Source organism: Anastrepha ludens, chromosome 4, assembly GCF_028408465.1.
Source record: "Anastrepha ludens isolate Willacy chromosome 4, idAnaLude1.1, whole genome shotgun sequence".
Lineage (NCBI taxonomy): Eukaryota > Metazoa > Arthropoda > Insecta > Diptera > Tephritidae > Anastrepha > Anastrepha ludens.
This window is the reverse complement of record NC_071500.1, coordinates 6,555,603-6,577,477: the sequence shown is the minus strand read 5'-3', so window position 1 is coordinate 6,577,477 and position 21,875 is coordinate 6,555,603. Positions and strand designations below refer to the sequence as shown.

The window sequence follows — 21,875 nt, the reverse complement described above, 5'->3', positions numbered from 1 at the left end:
TTATTTAATTATCAAACTTTTTTTTCAACTCCGTGCGATCTCAGTAAGTGCACACTTACCATTGCTCGGCCCACATTCGGCTTCAAGAATTCGTTAGATTTAGCGGAAGAGTTAGTTCGTTTACGTAGTCACGACATCAAACGATCACCTCCCCGAACTTCACCTACATATCAGACATATTTGAGTCCATAAATTGCATGCAATATTGCTAGCATGAAATTAGAATCTTGCATGATATTTCTTCTTTTTTGTTTTAGGCTAGAAACAATGCTACTTGCAAGTGCTTTACAAAGGAGGACATAACTCAGTTAACGCTTTTTTGAAAGTTACGGAGTCAAATTTCCTTCAAACAAGTATTGAAATTCGAAGGAAGTTTTTCTCTCTGCTACACAAACACTCTTTCACCTCCACTATTTTTGTGCTTTGGATTTATCATATTTTGATTGAGTTTTTTTGTATTTTGTGTATTAAACGCATGCATCGTGTAGCTGCATCAGAACGCTGTTTAGAAGGCGGCCGAAATACACTCCAGGGCCGGAGCGGTGCCTCTGCGCCCCATCACCATCGTCAGCAAATACCTGTTTGCCCGAGCAGCGGGCCTTGACTGAGGAACGCCTCACCTCCTGAAACTGCCAGTGTACATTCAACGAATGCTGAACAACACCAATACCAACACTTACAACAGCATCAGCATCAGCAACAGCAACAGCCACAACAACAGTCGAAACATTCACGCCAACAGCAGCAACAGCAACAGCAACAGACACAGCAGCATCATCACGTACATTGTAGCTATGATAAGGATATTGTATGTGACGACACGCAAGCGCACCTGCAACAATTGCAACAGCAACAACAACAGCATGGCGATCAATCACATATGCACCAGCCGACTCACTGTCACAGCCACATTGCTTACGCGGAACCGCTTCAACAGTCCTCCTCTACACCGACGCCACATCGCCACCAGCAGCAACGCAAGCACAGCCACAGTCATAGTCCACACCATAGCCGCCATACGTCGCCGCACAGCCATCACTCGCATAGCCAGCACTCGTCACCGCATCAATCGCATCATCATATGCATGAATCCGATTCACTTACGCGCTCCTCACTCACGCATCCACCACGTCCCTCGGCCAACACACAATCCTCATCCTCCCATCAACATCATCATCACAATCATCGGCGTCGACGATCACGCCACAGTCATCAGCAATACAACGCGGGTGAAAATAGGAACGCAGTAGATGCAGGCGGTAGCGCAAACTCAAGCTTACATGGCGCACACGGTCACAGCCAACAGGGAGAGCAACGCTCCGCGTCGCGACATCACGGCCACACTCACAGCAGTAGCTGCACAAAGCGGCATCGATCGGCTACCGATATTTCGAGCACGTCCCTCAATACTTGCCATGACCCAGCCTGCGTGGATCGTGAAGTGCAGGATATTCTGGTGCGCAAGACTTGTTGCAACTCATCTCGTACCGAATTGGCACAATATTTCGCGGAGGATCTTTATGGCTCAACACGCCGCCCATCGTCGTGTTGCACTTCTTCGGATTATTGCTATCAAACAGACTCAACTAGTTTGTATGGTTCACGTTCATCGCTTAGTCGTAACAATTCCATTAAGTCTGCATCGGTAGCGTTGCGTAAGCGCCGATTACACCAGCGACAGCCTAGCTACACCTCAATATCTTTGCGCGGCTTAAGTACTGGTCGTATCAGCAGCCACCCCGGCTCGCTCACTTCTGTTTTTGATCGTGCCAAGCAAATGGGTATCGATGTCGCTGATTTGGAAAAACGTGGCAGTGGTGGAAAAATTGTGGTTTCGCCCTCGAAAGTGACCATTGAAAGGCAGACTTCAAAGGACGCATTGAGTAACGATCTGCCGGGATATGCGTGTTCTCCTTCACCGATTCGCTGGAGCTTCTTAGCAGATGGTAAATCGCCCACTGAGCTCGATCGATCTGGCGAAGGGGATAGCAAGGATCCATGGGCTTCCGCTGATGAGCAAACGCGTGAGCCAAAACAACCCAAATGCGAACATCGTAGCGATCATCGTTCTTACACTATGCAACACACTAGTCGAAAGTACTCACATGACGATCGCCCAAGCACGTCAGCAGCAGCGGCACGAAAATGTCGCGAGAGCCCTTTTAACTGTGATTTTGAGGAGTCTTCAACGACGGTGCTTTTCCATCAGGAGGCCGACTCCTTTAACAATTGTTGCAACAATTACATCCAATGTAACACCTACCTCGATCAGGATCTGCAAATCACCAGTGAGGACATACACCAATACCTCTCCAAAGGCAACCAGCAATCCAGTGATGTGCTAAACAACTCGAAAAACTATCCATTCCAGCCGAGCAATGCTTTGGAGTTTCAATATAAAAACAACTTCGCCAATAACAATACCGGTGCCGCCTCATCAGAAGGTGGCGACAGTGTACGCGGGTTCGAAGTGTGTTTCCGACGTAATTCCAGCAAGGAGACAAACCTAAATCAGAACTCCGGTGCTGGTGGCACCGGTGTTGCGAGTCAAGATGCAGAACGGCCCGAATGTGCAGCCTCCTCATACAGCAGCACACCGCTTTCGCCCACCAACATCAACCTCTCTTCCAGCACCAACAACATTAATATCGTTTTCGGAAACTACACTGAACGCAACGCCAATGAAGTAAAATTTATCAATACGACACGCGGCGGTGATGGAGTCGCGGTCTCAACTGAAGCTCATCATAGCGGTTACTTACCATACACCTACCCAAGCTACGACTACACAAACATGTCGGCGAACTCACTTTTCGACAAGCCATTGGGCATTGGCGAACTACCTAAAGACTTCACACGCACTGCTGGCAGTGCTGCAGAAGTGGAGGATGGAGCAATCGGAGGTTGCATTGGCACTTCATGCGGCTCGCCAACTGTCACTGCCACAAGCGAAGAGCAACACTCCTCTTTACTACAATCACCCGTGCTCACAGGTGTCTCATTCGAGTCGTTTGATGCTGCATCCGATCATAATTTGATCTCCTGCCGTGGAAGCTGTCAATTTTCGCCAACACCCCTCTCACCATTATCGCCCGCTTCACCAGCGTCCTCAGTATGTCTGTCGGCCTCCATAAATCCTGCAGCGGCGTCATATGTAAACACACACCACCCACACTTCCACTATCAGCCGCATGAAGACGATCGCCAGCACTCACCCAACCGTGCACGCCGCCATTATCACCATCACGCTCAATATCATCACCATCATTTCACCGAAAGCTTTAAAATCAGTAATGCACTAAAAAAGGTGCGCAAGCGTGCACGCAAATACACCGATTTCCTACGCAAAAAGTGAACAAGCGATCGAACGATTCGGCCATCGGTGTCACCGAAGTGATGATGATCACGAACGAACGGCCATCGATCGGATCGTTTGATAGAAGTGAACAGCAAACGCAATTTTTTATGTGTATACGTCTCTTTTGTGTAGATTCTCCATACTTCGGCAGAAGATACGTGGTGGTGGCACTCAACCGACGCGCCTTTAGTTTGGACGAAGCTGGCAATTGAAGCAGCGAAAAACAGCGCAAGAATGACGAAGCTTTTCACAGTGTTTGGCAATGGATGGTGTACTTGTGTGTGTATATAGGATATTTAGTGAAAAGTGCGAGAGAGGAGATAACGACTAGAAGCGCGTCCAGCGGCCAAATCCTAAACACAACTACAACAGCAGATATACATATGCACGAGTGTATTAGTAAGAGACAAGCTATTCATTCATCCAACGCATGTATTTACATAATTACGTATAAGTAGTATTTAGTAACATAACCTCAAATTGAAGCAATGCATTTGAGGTGCACAATCAAACCTAAAGGTACTCGATAGTTGAGTCGAGACTAGCGAGCCATGCGCGTTTAATGGAACGTTAATACACACATGCATACATGCGTATGTGTGTATGTATTGTAATAAGAAAAGACAAAACATAGAAAACACATTCAATCTTGAAAAGCAATAAAGAGCCAAAAGCTATAGGTACTAGCGAGTAATGAGAACAGAAGATGAGTTAAAGTATGTCGCATGCCGAATCTTCTGGTGAAAAAAAATAGTCGTATTAGGAGAATGTTAAATCGTTATATTGAAATGTACTAAATATTGAAGCATAAGCGGGCGTAAATTATTTACTTTGTTCACTGCCAAAATAAAAAATACATTCATACATATATTTAGAAACAAATGTGCGAATGCAAGCAAAAGCAAAGTGTGGGGAAATTTCGATGAGAAATGCAGAAGTGCGGCTACACCACGACTTAATGTCAAATTCAGAATGCACACGAATTCAGAGGTGACATTAGAAGTGCTGTGTGGGTTGGGGGCGTGCCTTGTCACGCGCTACCACTGAGAACAAAGGAATAAAATTCATGCTTACACACACACACACGCGCACATGTATTCTTAGTGATAGCACACAGCAACAGACACTCACAGGCATCTAATCACAAAAAGCAGAACCTACGACTGTTTTGAAAACTAATTTAAAAAAGTAACAAAACCAAAAACAAAAAAAGAACAATCGAAAATATAAATAAGTAAAAGTAAATGCGAAATTGTGACACAACGACTATTTTAATTAATGATAAATAATATACATTACATAAGACAAGCAAATGAATACAAAAGAGTAACGTAAATAAATTTGTATTAGGAAATGAGAGGAAAAAAACAACAAAAACAAACACAAAAATATATATACATACATATAAATAATTAATTGAAGAAGAGCGTACTTTCCAATTATATCAAAAACAAAAACAAAAAAACAAAAACTAGACAAAAACAATTTAAATTATATAGCAAAAAGCGCAGAAGGGCAGTTAAGAAAAGAGAAAAAATAAAAAATAAATAAAAACCAAAAACCAGTTGACACACAAAAACAAAGAATTAAACAACAAAAGCAAGATTCACTGCAGTATTCGTAAAATATGTTAAAGTGCACATTGATTTTAAACTGAACTAAAAAATTAAGTACTAGAATCCACCACTCCAAGACCAATTAAAGCAAACACACACACACACACACTCATTCGGAAATACTTAGCCCACAAAGCTTTGCAGAATTCTGCAGCCCAGCTAATCACAAGAAACGTACCACTTTGTATGTCACTGTGGACTAGTGCCTAAGAAGATCCATAAATAATATTTTCTATGTATACTTTTTTGCGCATATCTCATTTGTCAGCTCCACAATCCCATGCAAATGCATTCTCCATGAAAAATAGTAGTAAATCCAACTAATTCATAAAGAAAATTGTAGTTTAAGCTTCGGAACAAACAAGAGCAAACACCCCTACAAACACACACATACACGCGCGCAATACAGAGAACACAGCTAGGCATAAGTTCAATTGAAGCGAAAGCGTAGGCAGGCAACTGAATGGAGAGCAACAAATACATAGTAGTGATGTATAGTAACAAAAAAATGTAAGGCGCATAATGAAAGTCAGCAGCGAACCGATTTGAAAGCTTTGACAGTTAATCCTCACGAAGTAGTGTCAAACGGTTGATTCTATTTTTAAAATCAACTCTATTCTGACTAAAGTTGTACGCTATAATTTTCAATAAGCCTATAGGTGATTATTACACACACACATACATTTGTAAAATATAAAAATAAAGTATGAATAGTTATTAGAAAGCAAATCCCGCAAAGTGTGGAGCAAACGGGTAAAACACATGCAAGGACATTTAGTGAAGTTGCTCAACTGTTACGGTGATAATTACCCCAAACCTGCTATTTGTGGTTATTAGCATACATGCATACCATACATACATACACAGAAATTATTTACGTTCCTGCATACATCATTCAGCCCATCATTCTTAGTTTTGAAATATCGATTTTATGAAAACCCCAAAAAAAACATCTTGCCGCATTTTGGTTGTTATGGTTATTTGCGATTTAATCTGAATTTAGGCAACTAATTATGAATTTGGCACTTTTATAGTATGCAACGCTGTAGTCCTGCAGCTTGGTTTCCGTGAAGTGCACAGCCACACCAATTAAAACTAAAATAAACCAAATCCTCAACCAAAATTACCCCTGCAAGAGAATATTTCTAGCTGCATAGAACTGGTGGAAAGCCTTCGATGCGGACTAACAGGTCACACTCCGATCATATCGTCACTCTCCGCATAATCCTAGAACAAATCAATGAGTGCCAGTCGGATATTCATGCTTGTTTTATCGATTTTAGCACAGCATTTGACAGCATCGATCGAAATCTAAATCGAAAAATTTATTTGGATTTCATTGCGTTCTAGAGACATACCGGTCATACGCAATAAACGACTCTTGGGCGTTGCGCCCAAAATCTGTTGTAAAACAAGGATATCTCATTTATCTCTCGCCATTGTAATTTCTTGTAGTCCTCGACGTTGTGTTGAATAAAGCGCTAACAAGTAAACGTGGCGTGCCCTGGAACTTCTATGAAGACTTAGAAGAGTTGGCGTACGCAGACGACACAGCGCTTTTGTCCGTCAAAGGGTCAGATCGGCAAACAAATGTGGACCAGTTCAGCACTGCAGTTGCAAGCGAAGTTGGCCTTAAAATAAATGTTAGCAAGACAGAATTCATTTCAAATTGTACGCAAAACGAGGCCCCCGGTTTACTGTGTATTGAAAAGAGATCAGTCATATGACGGAATTTTGCTACAGCGGGAGTAAAATTACACCAGCATGTGGAGGGATTGAAGACATCACACACCGTAAGCTCGTGAAGCGTTTTCCCAGTTGTACAACATTTGGATTTCACATTCCATATCAGTCAAAACTAAGCAAGAAATATTGAATTCCCACGTGAAAGCTGTGTTGCTATGGCTAAGGCTGAAAACATTCGTTAACGCCTGCTTGCGAAAAATTTTGAAAATCTGGCAGCCTCGTGTTAATTGAAATCAGGACTTGCTTAATTCGACCAACGAACTCCCTATCGAGCTCACCATCAAACGCAGACGATTTGAGTGGATTGGCCACATTTTGCGCACAGATGCCGGCGAGGTATGGAGGCGAGATACACTATGGTGAAATCCACAAGGTCTTAGAAACCGTGGAACACCAAAAGTCACCTATCGACGCATGGTGGATATGAACTTATCAAACTCAAATACAACCTGGAATTCTTTAAAACAACTTGCCCACAATCGAAATGACTTCCACACTTTTGTTCTGGTCCTGCACTCCAAACGGAGTCAAAGGAAGTTATGTACTTATATAAGTAGATATTTATATTCCACTCAGCTAGTCACAAAATGCTACCAGAAGACATTGAGATCTTTTTAAGAGCATCAACACTGGATGGATAGTAATTGAAGTTGCAGAGTAGCCGACAAACACAAGTGATTTTACGAAGCAAACGTAGAATAATAAAACAATGAGTGGATGATAAACTTTCCACGGTCCCAGAATCCTGGCTGCAATATGACAATTATATATAGCGAGGCATTGGTGTTACTTTTCAACGCGCATTACTCACGATTTCCCTATGACTTACCAATTTGTTAGGAACGCAGACTCATATCCGTCTAATTTGGCTCCCAGGACACAGGAGTATAACTGGGAACGAAGAAGCGCACGCATTAGCAAGATAGGCTGCGACCTCATTACTAACAGAACCCGTGCCCTTATTTGCTAGGGGATAACACACCGTAAAGGAGAAGCTTAAGAGCGAAGAGCTAAGGGTGAGGGAGGTTGGCTGGCACCAAATTATGGGGCTGCGTCAGGCGAAGCCTTTTCTGGGGCGGATACAATCAAAAGCGGTTTGGGAAACGCATGACCGTCTCTAAGAATAAACTAAGAATGCTCACGGTCATTGTCACAGCCCATTGCAGATTGCGCAGTCATCTGCAAAAAATCGGGTTATGGTTCACTGACTCTTGTCGTTTCTGTGGCCAATACCCGGAGACATCAAATTTACCTTCTACTTGAATACAGCGCTTTAGCCCGGAGAAGGTTGAGATATCTCGGCAAATTGTAGATAGAAGAAGGGCATATACGCACAGTCCAACCCAGCTCTGTCTTAAGTTTAATAAGGGAACTGGCGTGCTAAACTCGTCCAAAATCGCGTGAGTGGTTATCGCCCCAATCGAGAAGAAGAATCCTTCTCAACTAAAATATAACTTTGACATCGCGAATGGCAATCTTTTAAGCCACTGAAAACATATTTATTTAATTTTTCATCGCTTGCAAATCTTCCTCTCTGTAATTCCTTTCCTAAATCAGCCCAGGCGTAGAAAGTCAATGCAATTTAGGGCCCAAGTTTAGAGTGTGTGATCAATGTCTGTGCTATCTCAATATCGCGTAGCTCTTAAGGCGTTCCTTCTAGGTGCGAACGGGCGTATTATCTTCCAGAATTATCTCTCACTTCTGTGCCGCAGCTTCAGTAAATTAGCGCAGTGCCCGTCATTTATTGTAATGCTTTTAGACAAGAAATCAACAAGAAAATGCTCTCTTTATCCCAGAAGGTGCTAGCCAGAATCTTCGAGTATGACTTTTCCACTTTAGATTTCTTTTGGTGGCCTTTCTACTTTCTTATGAGGTTACGGGTAGTCAGAGGCCCGAAAAAATGATGATTTCGAAAAAATTTTTTCAAAGTTAACAATATGGCGGCTTCAGGAAATATTTTTCAGATTTTCGGAAAAAAACCGAGAATTAATTGTTAAAATAAATCGAAATTTAAAAAAAATCCTTCGATCAGGCACGAGTTTTTTATGTTTTAAAAAAGCAGTATAAATTTTATTGAAATGTACCAAGCGGGTTTAAGCTACAGTGATCACAAGTTCAAAAAACATAGTTTAGATAAAAACGCATTTAAAGTTTTGCTATCCGCTACGGAGCGCCCGAGCGCCTTTTGTTAATTGTTGAATAACTCAAAAAGTATTTGTCGGATTCACTTCAAATTTTCACACAGTATTTTTATGATATTATACTTTAAGAAAATGCAAAAAAAAAACAATTTTTTGATAATTCTGGCTACCCCTAATCCCTTACGTAGTTATTGCATCGACTCTTGCCTGCGCTCCAAATCATACTGGCATATCACCAGGCGTATTTGACGGCCACAAAGCGGTTCTAAATTTTGTCCAAATCACACTGGTTGCAGTATTAGACTCACTTATATAAAAAGTAGTCGGACACAACTCTAAATTTGTTGCTATAAGTGGAGGGTCAAAGCTTTTATGAGAAACTTTTTTGGTTTTTATGAGAAGCTTTTGCATGACAGCAGTAAAGTCGGAGATGTTTGTCAATGCCTGCCAAGAAGCGGCTGCTACTGGAAAAAGCATATTTCCACTCCACTTACTTTTTTCTTTCATTTTGATGTTTAATGCACTTCTGATGCCATTGAGACAAGTAGCGTCCCAAGTAGCGAAATCCCATAAAGTGCGCGAGGTTTCATTTAGAAAATTTTACACAGAATCGGGGAATATCCACCAACAAAAACAGTGCGTGTACGAGCAAGTGAACGTGAATTTGAGTAGATTTTATGCCTGAAGATCTGCTTAGCCTATGCCGTTGCATCAGCATCAACCGCTTTCCAATAGCAGCGCCTCCTACCGAGAATCACCTCAATAAATTATCAGCTTCGTTTCGATTCGAATTCAAAAATCCAATTCAAAACTTTTTCTTTTCTACCCGTAATAGTTTATGCTCGATTATTGCTACTTCTGTTTATATGTATGTAATTATGTATGAAATTAATATTTTTAAGAGATTGCAAAAATATTCTAAATAACGATAATGTGTATGTATATTTATAATAAGTAAATGTGTAGAGATGTTAGTCAACTTCAGTTGTAAATCGATAGGAATTTGAAATGATGCAATTTTTTAATACCAATTCAGCAAATCAACTGCAGATAGATAACGGTAAACGCAAGAAAACAAAACACACAAAACAAAAAAAAAAAATAAAAAACAAAAAAAGCAAATGTTAGTGGAAATAAAAACCACAAATGTTACAAAATATGCATGCGAAAAAAGGTAAAATTAAGCGATTAAATAAAAAATTAAAGGAAAAACTTAATTTACAAAATTAAAAAATTAATAATTACTACTAATTTACAAAATTAAGTATTAAATTTAATTAATTATTTATAGCAAACAATTTTTCAGCCAAACAAAAGAGAATAATTTTTTTAAATGCATAATTATTTTTAAGCTGATTTTCTAAGAATGAAAATAAATAAAACACATAAATATGTACATATGTATTTATGTACTCCCAATCCGCGTGGCATGTAACAACACAAGCACACACACACATACACACATGCACTCTTGTAAACGCAATTACATTCCAAAGACACTTTTATGCGCTTTAAGGCAAATACACAGCACATTTCGCGCTCATCTTACGGCAGTTTTACGCTACAAAGTTCCTATAATTTTAAATGAATACTGCAAATGATTTCTCTTCATTCATTTTCAAATAAGTAATGCAACAAATATGCCATGCTACGGTAATACTCAAACTTGTCACGCATGCGAACACTCTCACTCACACACTCACTCTCCCACACACACACATGCCACGTCACACAACTAAAGGCACTTCCCGCAATTGAATTAAGGATTTCGCGTTTGCAATCGGTGTGCATTTTTTAAGTAAATTTTTGTATAAATACGACTACTGTCTTCCATTAAAAAGAAAGAGAGAAAGAAGGAAAAAATCAACAAAAAACAGATTAAGCAAATTTTTCTTTGACCAAGCAATTCGTTGTTGTATGTTTCTCACTTTTGCATTTCTTTGTATACACGCACGGATGTGCGTATTTTACTTAAGTTGAAAATAAAACGAAAATAACAAAAACAAACAACAAATAATAGTAATCGTAAGCAGAATTTGCCCCAAATAGAAAGCATGAAAACACAAATGCAAGAAATAAAGATTAAAGATTAAAAATTAAAAATTAAAAAGGAAAAATGAAAACAGAAAAACAAAAAAATTCAAATCGAATGTACCTTGTGCGAAATATACTGTATGTAAATATGGAGTTAAAAAATTAAATAAATTTATAAATAGTGGCAACAATAATCGTAGCTATTAACAATTAATAAAATTAATAGGCAAAAAATTGTAATAAAACGAAAAATAGAGGAATAAAAAATATTAAAAAAAATATTAAATTGCAACAACATTAGCGCCATAGTTAACCAGAAAAAAGAAGCAACAATAACACAATGAAAATAAACAAAAACAAAAACAAAAATAACAAAAAAAACATAGTGAAATGACATTAACGTATGTAATTAGCCTAAAATGAAATAAATACAAACTAAAAACAAAACAAAAAGCAGAAAACAGAAAACCGATTATCAAAAGCAAGCAAAGGCCGAACTTAAGCAGAGAAACATAACTCTAATCGTATATATAATGGTTTAAGTCATTTCGTATATAGTTAAAATTTTCAATGCACTGCCAAAAAAGGTTTTTAAAGTGAAAATAGCGACAACAATGTTATGTTCTTTTTGTACATATTGAAACAACAAAACAAACAAAAAAAAAATATTACATGAAATGAAAAACAAGACAAAATTAAAATTAAAAACAAAAAAATTAAAATACCTACTAATCACTATCACAGTGAAAATAGCGCGTAACGGTATAATTTTATTGCACTTGGAAAAGTTAAAAAATATACATAATGATATACTTACATAATTATCTACTAATAAAAGACGAAGCGTAAGTAATGTTAGACTTTTTTTCTAATTTCCGCCAATATTTCGAAATATTTGATTTGAGTAAATTTAGAATACGAAATATGATACTTCAAGCATTTGTACTTTTTTATGTAGAACTCAAAATTCTTTTAGGGTTATATACTTACTCATACATATAAATATTTGTGGTTTACTCATTATTTTTATTATGTTTTCTGTTGGAGTAAAGAATTTGCGGAGAGCATGGCTTAGCCAATAGGCTCGCTTTATTTCAATTCTACGCGCAAAGGCATTATAAAACTTCCAAAGCTCAGTATTTCAACGCTTGCGGTATTCGCTAGCGCGCAGAGAATACAACAAAAGCGGACTCATTTGATGTTGTAATGCATCAAATCGAACATAGAGAAGGCAGGCTGCTGTGACAGATGTTGTTGTATGTAACGTATGTTTGTTTTTGTTAGTATGCGCCAACAATTGTAAGCTCTCACAGCACATGTACTAGTATGCTGAGATGGCACCTGAGCGCGCGAATAGTTTTGCAGTTCGTTTTTTCATTAGATTACAGAAGATAGAGAATCACTCGAGGCGCTATGCGATGCCTCCCAATTCTGGCAAAAACTAATGGTCTCTCTTCACCGTGTATGCGGAATTTTTAAATTACTCTTCTTACTTTCGGAAGTAGCTTTAAAACTGGCAAATCAATGGTACCTTTCCATCGTCTTTTTACAGGTTTTTTCCAAAACTTGCAGTATTGTGAATAACTGATTGGAGGTGAAGTTGCAGGATCTAAAGCCACACTGGTAAAGGGTAATCAGTGCATTGACGGCCCTACTTAAACTTTAACATAGAATACTTAATAGGCATGGGCTCTATCGCAATATTTAGAATCCTGATTAGGCGTTGGATTGGGTAGATTGAGACCTGCTAGTAATTGTTGTTAGTACTTTGTATGGTCGGATAATGGAACATCCCGACTTTGTTGTCTGCAACAGGTGATACTCAATGTCGTATATTTAATTCACTGCAGAAATACTCAGAATGTATCCAGATGGCTTCACTAAAGCTATCTCATCCTTTCTGCTGTAGATCAAGACCGTTTTTTTACGGTTGAAAATGCGGCTATATCACGCCTGTCGCTGGTCATAGTGGGTGTACTTCTGGTAGCAACCATGACCTATAAGGAATTGTGTTAGCTGGAAGTTATGCTTCAATACAATAGCTTCGACTTAACCATCCTCCGATGTTTAGGATTAGCGTATAGGCGAACTTTCCTTTTGTCGAGTTTTTCCAACATTCTTGCTATTTTAGTAAGGATGCAGCCTTCTCTTTATCTATGATCCCTGATATGTTAGTGTGGCACTACTCCTTTCGCATGTACACTATCGCTCGTTCTTTCGTCAATTTATCGATGGGTTCATGCCTGGAGTCACCATTGCAGCTTCGTACGAAGTGGCTTTGTAAGCGATTATCACCCCCAGAGCACAAAGTCTGTGCAAGGTCACTTAGGGTCTTCTATATATTTTACCTCCAAGGACTTTGCCCATACTGGAGCTGCATATTGAGCAAGGTTTCACATGGATCGATTGCTATATATCACATTCCTGCTCTACCCAAAAACTATATAGCAAAACTCTTTCTGGAGCGTAGTCAATTTATCACTGGAGTACATTTAGCGTAGTGCTCATTACTGGGCGACAGAAATCAACCCAGCGCTCTCTTGTCCTTGCCACCGTAGCCGAGTGAGTTTGTGCGTGACTACCATTTCGGTAGCATGAAATATCAAATGAAAGAAACAGTTTTTCTACTATTCTGATCAGCCACCAGCCGACAATGGCAAACCTCTGCTGTAGTTTTGACAGAAACGAGCTTCTCATAACAACCAGCTACAGTTCGGAGGTGGCATAAAAGTGATCGAGAATATCGAGCCGCACACCTAGAAAAGAGAAAAATGTAGGAGAAATTTGACAAATTCCATGTATACTTGCTAGTAAAAGTACATTCACTCTAAGGGTCAATGGTTACACTGCTAAAATGAGTTTGATTCGATCAAACGGAAAAAAATCACAGTGAGTCATATCAAATGAATTCGATGGCTGTTGGAGGGCTCGTTTCGTTTTTGGTCAAAAATTCACGGATAATTATTGAACTGTGCGATGGTGGGTTATCATGGCTCAAAATCCATGAGTTGTTTTCCCTTAAATTCTTTCTTTTTTGCCGAATTGCTTGGCGCAGACAACTCTTAACGCCAAAATAATAGTTCATATTAACTTTCAGACCTTCTGGCAAACATTCATGGTGTGCAATACCCTTGTAATCCCTAAAAACCGTGAGCATCGTTCTCTTTTTTTACAGAAAAGGTTCATTCGGAGCTATCATTCACTCGCCTACTCATAAATCCAAGTCTCGCCTCCAGAAATCATGTCTTTGGCGATATCAAGGGGGTCCTTTTTTTGTATGAAATTCATATCCTTACTTTGAGGCAACACAGCGCAAACTTAAATCATTACTTACAATCCCCTGAACGGAACCATAAGTAAATTTCTAGTCCTATGCCAGCTCTCTGATGGCTAATTTGCGTTTATTGATCAACTTTTCTTTCACTTTATTAATGTTGTCATCTCTTTTCGATGCCGACGGCCTGCCACTACGTTAGGCATCCTCGATGGACTCACGATCGCTTTTGAAGCATTCATGCCACTCGAAAGCGCCTTCCGACTGTTTTCTTTTGAGTATCATAACCGGGACTGTTTCCCAACATATCTAAAGTATTTACCCCCATTAAATCCGTTTTAACGCAAATACAAACTCGTTGTTGCAAATTCAAATCCATTTTTAGAACTGTAAAAAAACGAAAACACGTGCAAATGTAGATTTACTCTAAACGGCGTAACTTTTACAAATTATCAGCATTGGCGCAGCATTTTTTAGAAATACTGATCACAGATGTGGTCAACAAACAAAAAGAAAACAGAACTCAAATCAGTTGAGTTGTAAAACGTCACCTGACGGTTGTTCTGCGAACTTTTACTGCCAGATGGGACATATAAGGGTGGTTAAGCTTCAAGGGCCGGAGTTGATTTTTAATAAAATACAATTTTTTTAGGAAATTATTGTCATTTCTCTTTATTGTGGTTTATTTCTTATTATTTGGCGGCCAATTGACATCGCCGCGACGTGAGATTATTCGGTCATCAAATTTTTCGCGCAAATGAGTCATTGTTTCGTTAGCTGTGTGACAAGTGGCACCGTCTTGTTTAAACCACATATCGTCCACATCCATATCTTCCAATTCGGGCCATAAAAAGTTCGATATCATCTCACGATAGCGAACACTATTCACAGTAACTGCCTGACCGACCTCATTTTAGAAAAAATACGGCCCAATCATGCCGCCGGCCCATAAACCGGTCCATAAACCGCACCAAACAGTCACTATTTGTGGGTGCATTGGTTTTTCGGTAATCACTCTTGGATTATCATTCGCCCAAATGCGGCAATTCTGCTTATTGACGTATCCACTGAGGTGAAAATGTGACTCATCACTGAAGATGATTTTCTTCGAAAATTGGTCATTCACTGTTGCCATTTTCTGCCACCATTCTGACCATTGACGACGCTTGAAATGGTCAAGAGGCTTTAGTTCTTGAGTCAATTGCACCTTGTAAGCGTGTAAATGCAAGTCTTTATGCATAATGTTCATCAACGACAAGCGTGGACGAGCGTGAGAGGTGCAATTGTTGGGCACGACGACGAGTTGAGGTGGACGGCTCTTCAACACCGCTATCGCGAACAGCAGCAATATTTTCTGCAGTACGAGCTGTACGAGCATGCACTGGTGTTTCCACATCTCCTACAGACCCGGTTAGCTCAAACTTTTGCACAATTTTTCCGATTGTACGCACATTTGGACGATTAAATTGACGGAAAAAATCACGAAGTGCGCAATATGCATTTTGATTTGAACGCGCGTTTTCATAATAAGCCTGTATAGCTTTAACGCGTTGCTCGATTGTGTATCTTTCCATGGTTCAAATTGAGTTAGTCTGGGATTGAAAAATGTCAAATGAAATGCAGAAAAAGCTTGACGTTTAGGTGTGGTTTACATTCAACATCGGCCCTTGAAATTTAACCACACTTTATTTTGTGGGTAAAATGTCACACATAATAATCTATTTATTTTCTATAACATTTTCACACTCGCAGCCACATTTTCATGGAATTTTACGTTTTAGGTATATTTTGATCTAATAATAAGCCCATTAGAAAATTCTATCCCCATCAGACGGGCAGTTGTAGCAGCACTTAATGATTCACAGACATAACCAGGAGCATAGCAGATTCCAAGATCTCGCATTGATATTTATAAATATTTCATTTTATGCGGAAATTTTATTTAGTTATTTCTTTATATACATTTTTTTTTTTTTAGTCATTTGAGTTGACGCTGTTACATTTAGCAGCTTGCATTTTTTTCGGTTTATTTGGAACTCATTTCCACTACCCTTTTTTCTATAAAATAGTATATAATAAATAGTTAATTGAAGCAGAAATTTAAATTAGAAAATTACGTAAGTAGGAACATGAAATCAAAACCAAATGTTAACACAGACAAGTAAAATTTTAAAATAATTGCATTGGAATATTTCAATAAAAAAATATTCGAAACAATTGAAAATCGACTCCTACAGCATCGACTGGTTGAAGTTTTCATTGTGGCACAGCTAAGCTGCAAAAGTGATTTTTTTCCATGAAGCTTTCAAAAAGGGCTTGGACATTTGCATTTATGAAACATTTAACGAACACTTCAATTACGGAATTCCAATTCATTTTCCACGCAAATTCATCTATTCAACTACCAGATTTCTATTTACTTTCCAGCCCGCAGCCACTTGCGTGCATAGCTGGGCGACTGTGAACACCTGACTAGGCTATGCTGTGTGTTATTCTAAATGTACATAACAAAAAAACAAAAACAAAAATAAAGAACAAAAACAAACACGAAATCATTATTTTACGATTAAGACATTCGAGTTGGTTGAATTGAAAGACATATATATACATACATATACTCGTATGTACATATATACATATTAATAAAAAAACATTGCAGACACAACAATTTTTAATGTTCATCAAAACATAAACGTACTCGTATTTAAGTTTAAGTATTTCAAATGAACACAAAATTATTTAACTAATAAAAGTAATAAAAAATACCTTATAGAAATATGAAAAAATATAAAGAGAAAATTAAAAATACAAGCAACCAAAGTTCATGCACCGTTCACAGAGTTGCATGAAGAGGAAAACTGCAGAAAATAGTTGAACAAATAAATGAAAAAAAAACAGATTAACGTCAAAAAATAACGAATTGTAAAACTCGCGACGATGTGGTCAATACAATACAAAAAAGATAAATAAATTAACTTAGGACAAGAAAAATCATGCCTGCAAATCCACACGCATGCATCCCAATGGTTCTCGAAAGGCCCCAAAATTTCCATTTCCTGTGATTTCGCACTTCCAACTCACCACAGTTTTTGTACGTAATTCATTTGCAGATATTCAATGAATTAATACTTTTAATTTTTTTTATTTTCTACAATTTTTTGCAAACAAAAAATATGTAACTCTTTCGAACCAGCGCCTTCATTTATATCAGCTGAACGTGCAATAAGAACATTAGCAAAACAACAACATAATAATTAAATGCATATACCCAAATCCAAATAACGATTTAAAGCAAAAACAAAAAAAAAATATTATTAACAAATAATATTAAAAAATGTAATTGAAATGCGGGAAAAAACCAGTTAATACAGTGACTTTAATAAAATCATAAACAATTAATTATATAAATTTAATTTATTTATTTTTAGGCATAACAAATAATATTAATTAGTAACGAAATGAAAACAAAAACAAAAACAAAAAAAACATTATTATGAATACATATAAATAAAATTACAATATATGAAAATAAATTATATAAAAATTGCTCAATTTAGCAAGAACTTTAAACGAGTAAAGAAATGAAAGAAGATAAATAAAATAAATAAAAATACGTTAAGAACAATTTCATTAAAGTTTTTTATTGTTTTGGTTGGTAAACGGAAGTGACAAATTTTGATGAATTTCATATTAGATATAGAAGTGCATATTAATTCTTCTTTTTTTTGTCGGGACAACTAGCAAGTACAGCACTCGGGCATTAATTTAGTCCATTGTACTACATTCCCTTCTAATTTTCTTCAAATCTACCCGATCACCGAAGAAACCTGAGTAGATCTTGTGGTGCCAAGGAGCCAAGATGGTCGCTTCTTAACACATCAGTGCCAAAGACCTCAAACCTGACTCGAGCGAAGGCGGGCCAAACGCACAGGAAGTGGTCCGCCGTCTCATTCTCATCTTAATACTTAGTCTTGCCATAAATTCGACATTGCCTGTCGAAGACCTCACAGAAATTTGCAGAGTTTCAAACGCTTTTCGTTCGAGCAGCGACATCAATATCGATGGAAACAGTGCGTGCTGCAATAGCTGAATGGCCTTATCGTTTGAAGGCTTGTGTAACGGCAAATGGTGACCATTTCGAATGAAAATTTTAATTTTTTTTGAAGTGAAACTTCTTAGGCGTCGATGAACGAGCCAGAATTGAGAGTAAAATTTCAAGGCCATGCAACGTTTTGGGCATTTTCGTTCCGCGAGAGAGAAAAAAGATATAACGTAGAGGAAAAGGAGAGAGAGAGAGCTATACCTTATATATATCTTAGAAACACTTCAGACTATTTTTCCTGAGTTTTTCCTTGTGGTTGCTAATTTCTAGTGACTAATAACACTGCCTACTTTTTGGCGCTTGTTTGTTGGTGCAAACTTGTAGGAAATATATTTTGGTGCCTAATTCTTGGCGTTATATTTGTTTGGTGCCTACTGTTTGGGATGTTTTTTGGTCCCAATTTTTTGGCGTTTTTTTTTTGTCTTGTGCTTACTTTTTGCCGCTTATTTCCGTTTCCTGGCTAAGGTTATGCGTACTATAAAGTGCTATCCATTCCGACGTCGGGTTTATTGGTATTGCCTTGTGGTAATTTGTGCCGTTGCTACGGTCCAGGAATCGCTGCGTTTATGCGGGTGATAAACGCTCGGAGTAGTGCGCGTTGTTGCCACGATTTGTGTCCGGCGTTTACCTACACCGGTCGACCCTTCTCCGTTTTTCGTAAATTTTGTCCATTTCTTTTCTCTGCAAATGTTGTGAATCTATTTAGATATATATTCTTTCTCTCTCTCTCTCTCATTCTTCCTCGGGTCGCTCCCCCTTTCTTCGTTTGCCTTGAAAGTTTCACTTCTGTTATGTGTACTACGCTACACGCACTTTCCTTTTTTTTAATTTACACGACAGTAAAAAAAGTATTATAATTTCATATCTATAACGGATCTAACTTGTAACAGAACTTATGGCAGGACTAAGTACATAATTTTACAGAAATATGTAAAAAAACAATAACATTAGAAAGATTCGTGCACCATTTGGCCCTTTGTAAAGTTTATAAATTATCAAATAATAAGCGCCTTCGATTTATCACTTCGCTGCTCGCTACGTTTGGGATCTGCTCGCTTGACGAACAATTTGCATCTAAAAGCAAAAACAAAGTTATCGAGTAGTACCGCTAGCGAGTATGATTATAGACCTCTTCTATTCGCCATTTCCCCGCTCGCTATCTTTATGCTCGATTAACTTAACGAGAAATTTGCATGCGAATGCAACAACATAGTTATCGAGCAATATTCGCCGCTAGCGAGTATGGCTATGCTATAGCTCATTAGGTGCACTGCTTTACCAACACATTTAATTTAAGGCAGCTCTCTTCTCGCGTTGTCGACATAAGTTCATTTGTACCAGTTGTTTCATGTATTCGCCACTTGTTAACGCCACTTTTTTTTGTTTTTTGCTTTTGCTACCTAAATTGAGGAAAACTTACCTGTATTGACAACATCGCAGGTCTCACTCACCAAAGTATTGAGGAATACATGTTTTACTCCAATACAATAATACTAGAGTTTGAGCTGCTTAAAATCTAATCTCAGAAAAACAAAGCGGAATTGCATCCAACTCAGTTGCAGTTAAAGAAATAATGCTTTTAAATATAAATATTGATGTATGTATGTAAGAGTAGAGAGTTTAGATGATTTGCTGAATATTTTCCACATAGAACAGTAATAAAAAATTGGTGTTTGATGTAATTATAATTTTGGTAGAGATATTAGTGCTTTTTTTCGTTTTTTTTTTTTGTGAAATATTTTTCTTATTTTAGTAACTGAGTCAAAATTAAATACAAAAAATGTATTCATCTCAAAGAACAACTCAGCTGTTTTACTTTCTCTCTAAAAATAAATACAATGCAAGTATTAAATAAGGAAAGAATCCTCATAAGTAACTGTTCTGATTTTCATTTTCTTTATTCTCTATCGTTTTTATTTCTGTCTCTCACAATATTATTTTCAAGCAGCAATGCAGGTTTTTACCTTTGTTGCTTTTCTGTGTGCAATTCCATTGGATTGTTCGTTGAAAGCAAACTATTGCAGTTCTCTGTAATGCAGCACTATGTTAAATGAGCAAATCACTTAAAACCAGATCTGCAAGAGAATATTAAAAAATGTAAAGAATGGCGTGGAAACCAACAACTTAAAATAACCAACTTGAGTTGATATAATCGCTGTGAATTAAGGGCTAGGGGTAGTCAGAATTTTCATTTTTTTTATTGCATTTTCTTAAAGTATAATGTAAATATTGTGTGAAAATTTGAAGTGAATCCGACAAATATTTTCAAGTTATTCAAGAATTAACGAAGGGCGCTACGGAGCCTTCGCAAAGCTTGAAATGGGTTTTTCTCAAAACTATGTTTTTTGAACTGGAGATCACTTATCATCAAGCAAATTTATACTGGATTTGAAAACCATGCCTGATCGGAAAATTTGTTTTTTTCAAAAATTTCGATTTTTTTTAATTTAATTGTCGTTTTTTTTCTCGAAAATCTGAAAAATATTTCTTGAGGTCGCCATATCGTTAATTTTGAAAAGAAAAGATTCGATCAGCACAAGATTATCTGTTAATAAAACAAATTTCTCTTGTCCAATTGATTTTAGATGAATCTCCAAGGTCTTGAGATGATCACCACAAGGGACTTGTGGCGAAATGCGTTCCACATAAACAGTTTTAATAAACTGTTTTAATAAACAATAATTAATTTTTTTTTTTTTGAAATTTTTCTAAGGTCAAGTCGAAACATGATGTATTAATGCCATGTTATTTTTGTAAAATAAAGCAATTCACTAGCAAAAAAAAATATTGAAACTCCTCATTTTTTCTAGGCCTGTGACCACCACTAACCTCTTAAAAGATGTAGCTGTATGTGATCAGATTAATAATTTTGTAAAGTAAAAAAAAAGATATACTGCAGTGTATGGACTGCTGGAAATTACTTACAAAATTCCAACCAAACATCAAACTGTTGGATACCCAAATCAAACCAAGGCGCATCCATGCAAGGTGATACCTGCAGGATTGCTGTTTTGTTTTCTTCTTGCGATTTATCAAAGTAATCTTCTCTGTTGTTGTTTCGCTTGTTTGTTTACACTCTGATTGAAATTTTTACTCTGAAACCTTCCAAATAGCAAAAACAAAATACGTGCAAATATAAAATGGCATGTAAATTTTGTTATTGTACCACTGTCACCACCTTGTATGGATTCGCTTTGAACAGTTATGCCCAGATCATACACGCTCGTTTTGTTTTTGTAAAACTCGTAGGTCTCACTCACTCACCAATGCTCACTGCTAATACTAAGAAATGATCTTACAAAGGCAGGAATAGGCGCGTGTAGGAAAATACAATTTTATACTCACCAAAAATTTCTATTGGATTACAAAAACTATTTCTGGCACTCCTAACTATTGACACTACCTGCTTCTATTGTGGTGCCTTTGTGTTACGAGTTGACTGCAGTTGTTGTTTAGATGGAGCAGGTAGTAAACCTCAGTACATTCTACTGTTTGTTTTGTACATTCAAATATAACAACAAAAGAAAGTAGCGGAGTTGTAAAGTAGTTTTCCACATTTACCTATTTTTATCCTGACGTCCTAATGTTTAAGGCGAAAAAGGGA

General features: G+C 37.7%; 1 protein-coding gene and 1 long non-coding RNA gene across 2 annotated transcripts in view; one reads left to right on the top strand and one right to left on the bottom strand.

Annotated features, from left to right (window-relative positions):
• Window positions 1-10,008, top strand: part of LOC128862431 (glucose transporter type 1-like) — an 87,094-nt gene extending 77,086 nt beyond the window's left edge. Inside the window, 1 exon segment of the mRNA XM_054101041.1 lies at window positions 489-10,008. Within this exon segment, the coding sequence (XP_053957016.1) occupies window positions 489-3,355 (2,867 nt within the window). The 3' untranslated portion in view covers window positions 3,356-10,008.
• Window positions 10,009-18,307: 8,299 nt separating this feature from the next.
• Window positions 18,308-21,590, bottom strand: LOC128862432 (uncharacterized). The gene is made up of 3 exons (XR_008454482.1): window positions 21,450-21,590; window positions 21,197-21,373; window positions 18,308-20,346 (listed from the first exon to the last, which is right to left on the bottom strand). It is a non-coding gene; the product is annotated as an uncharacterized LOC128862432 (long non-coding RNA).
• Between the last annotated feature and the right edge of the window lie 285 nt (window positions 21,591-21,875).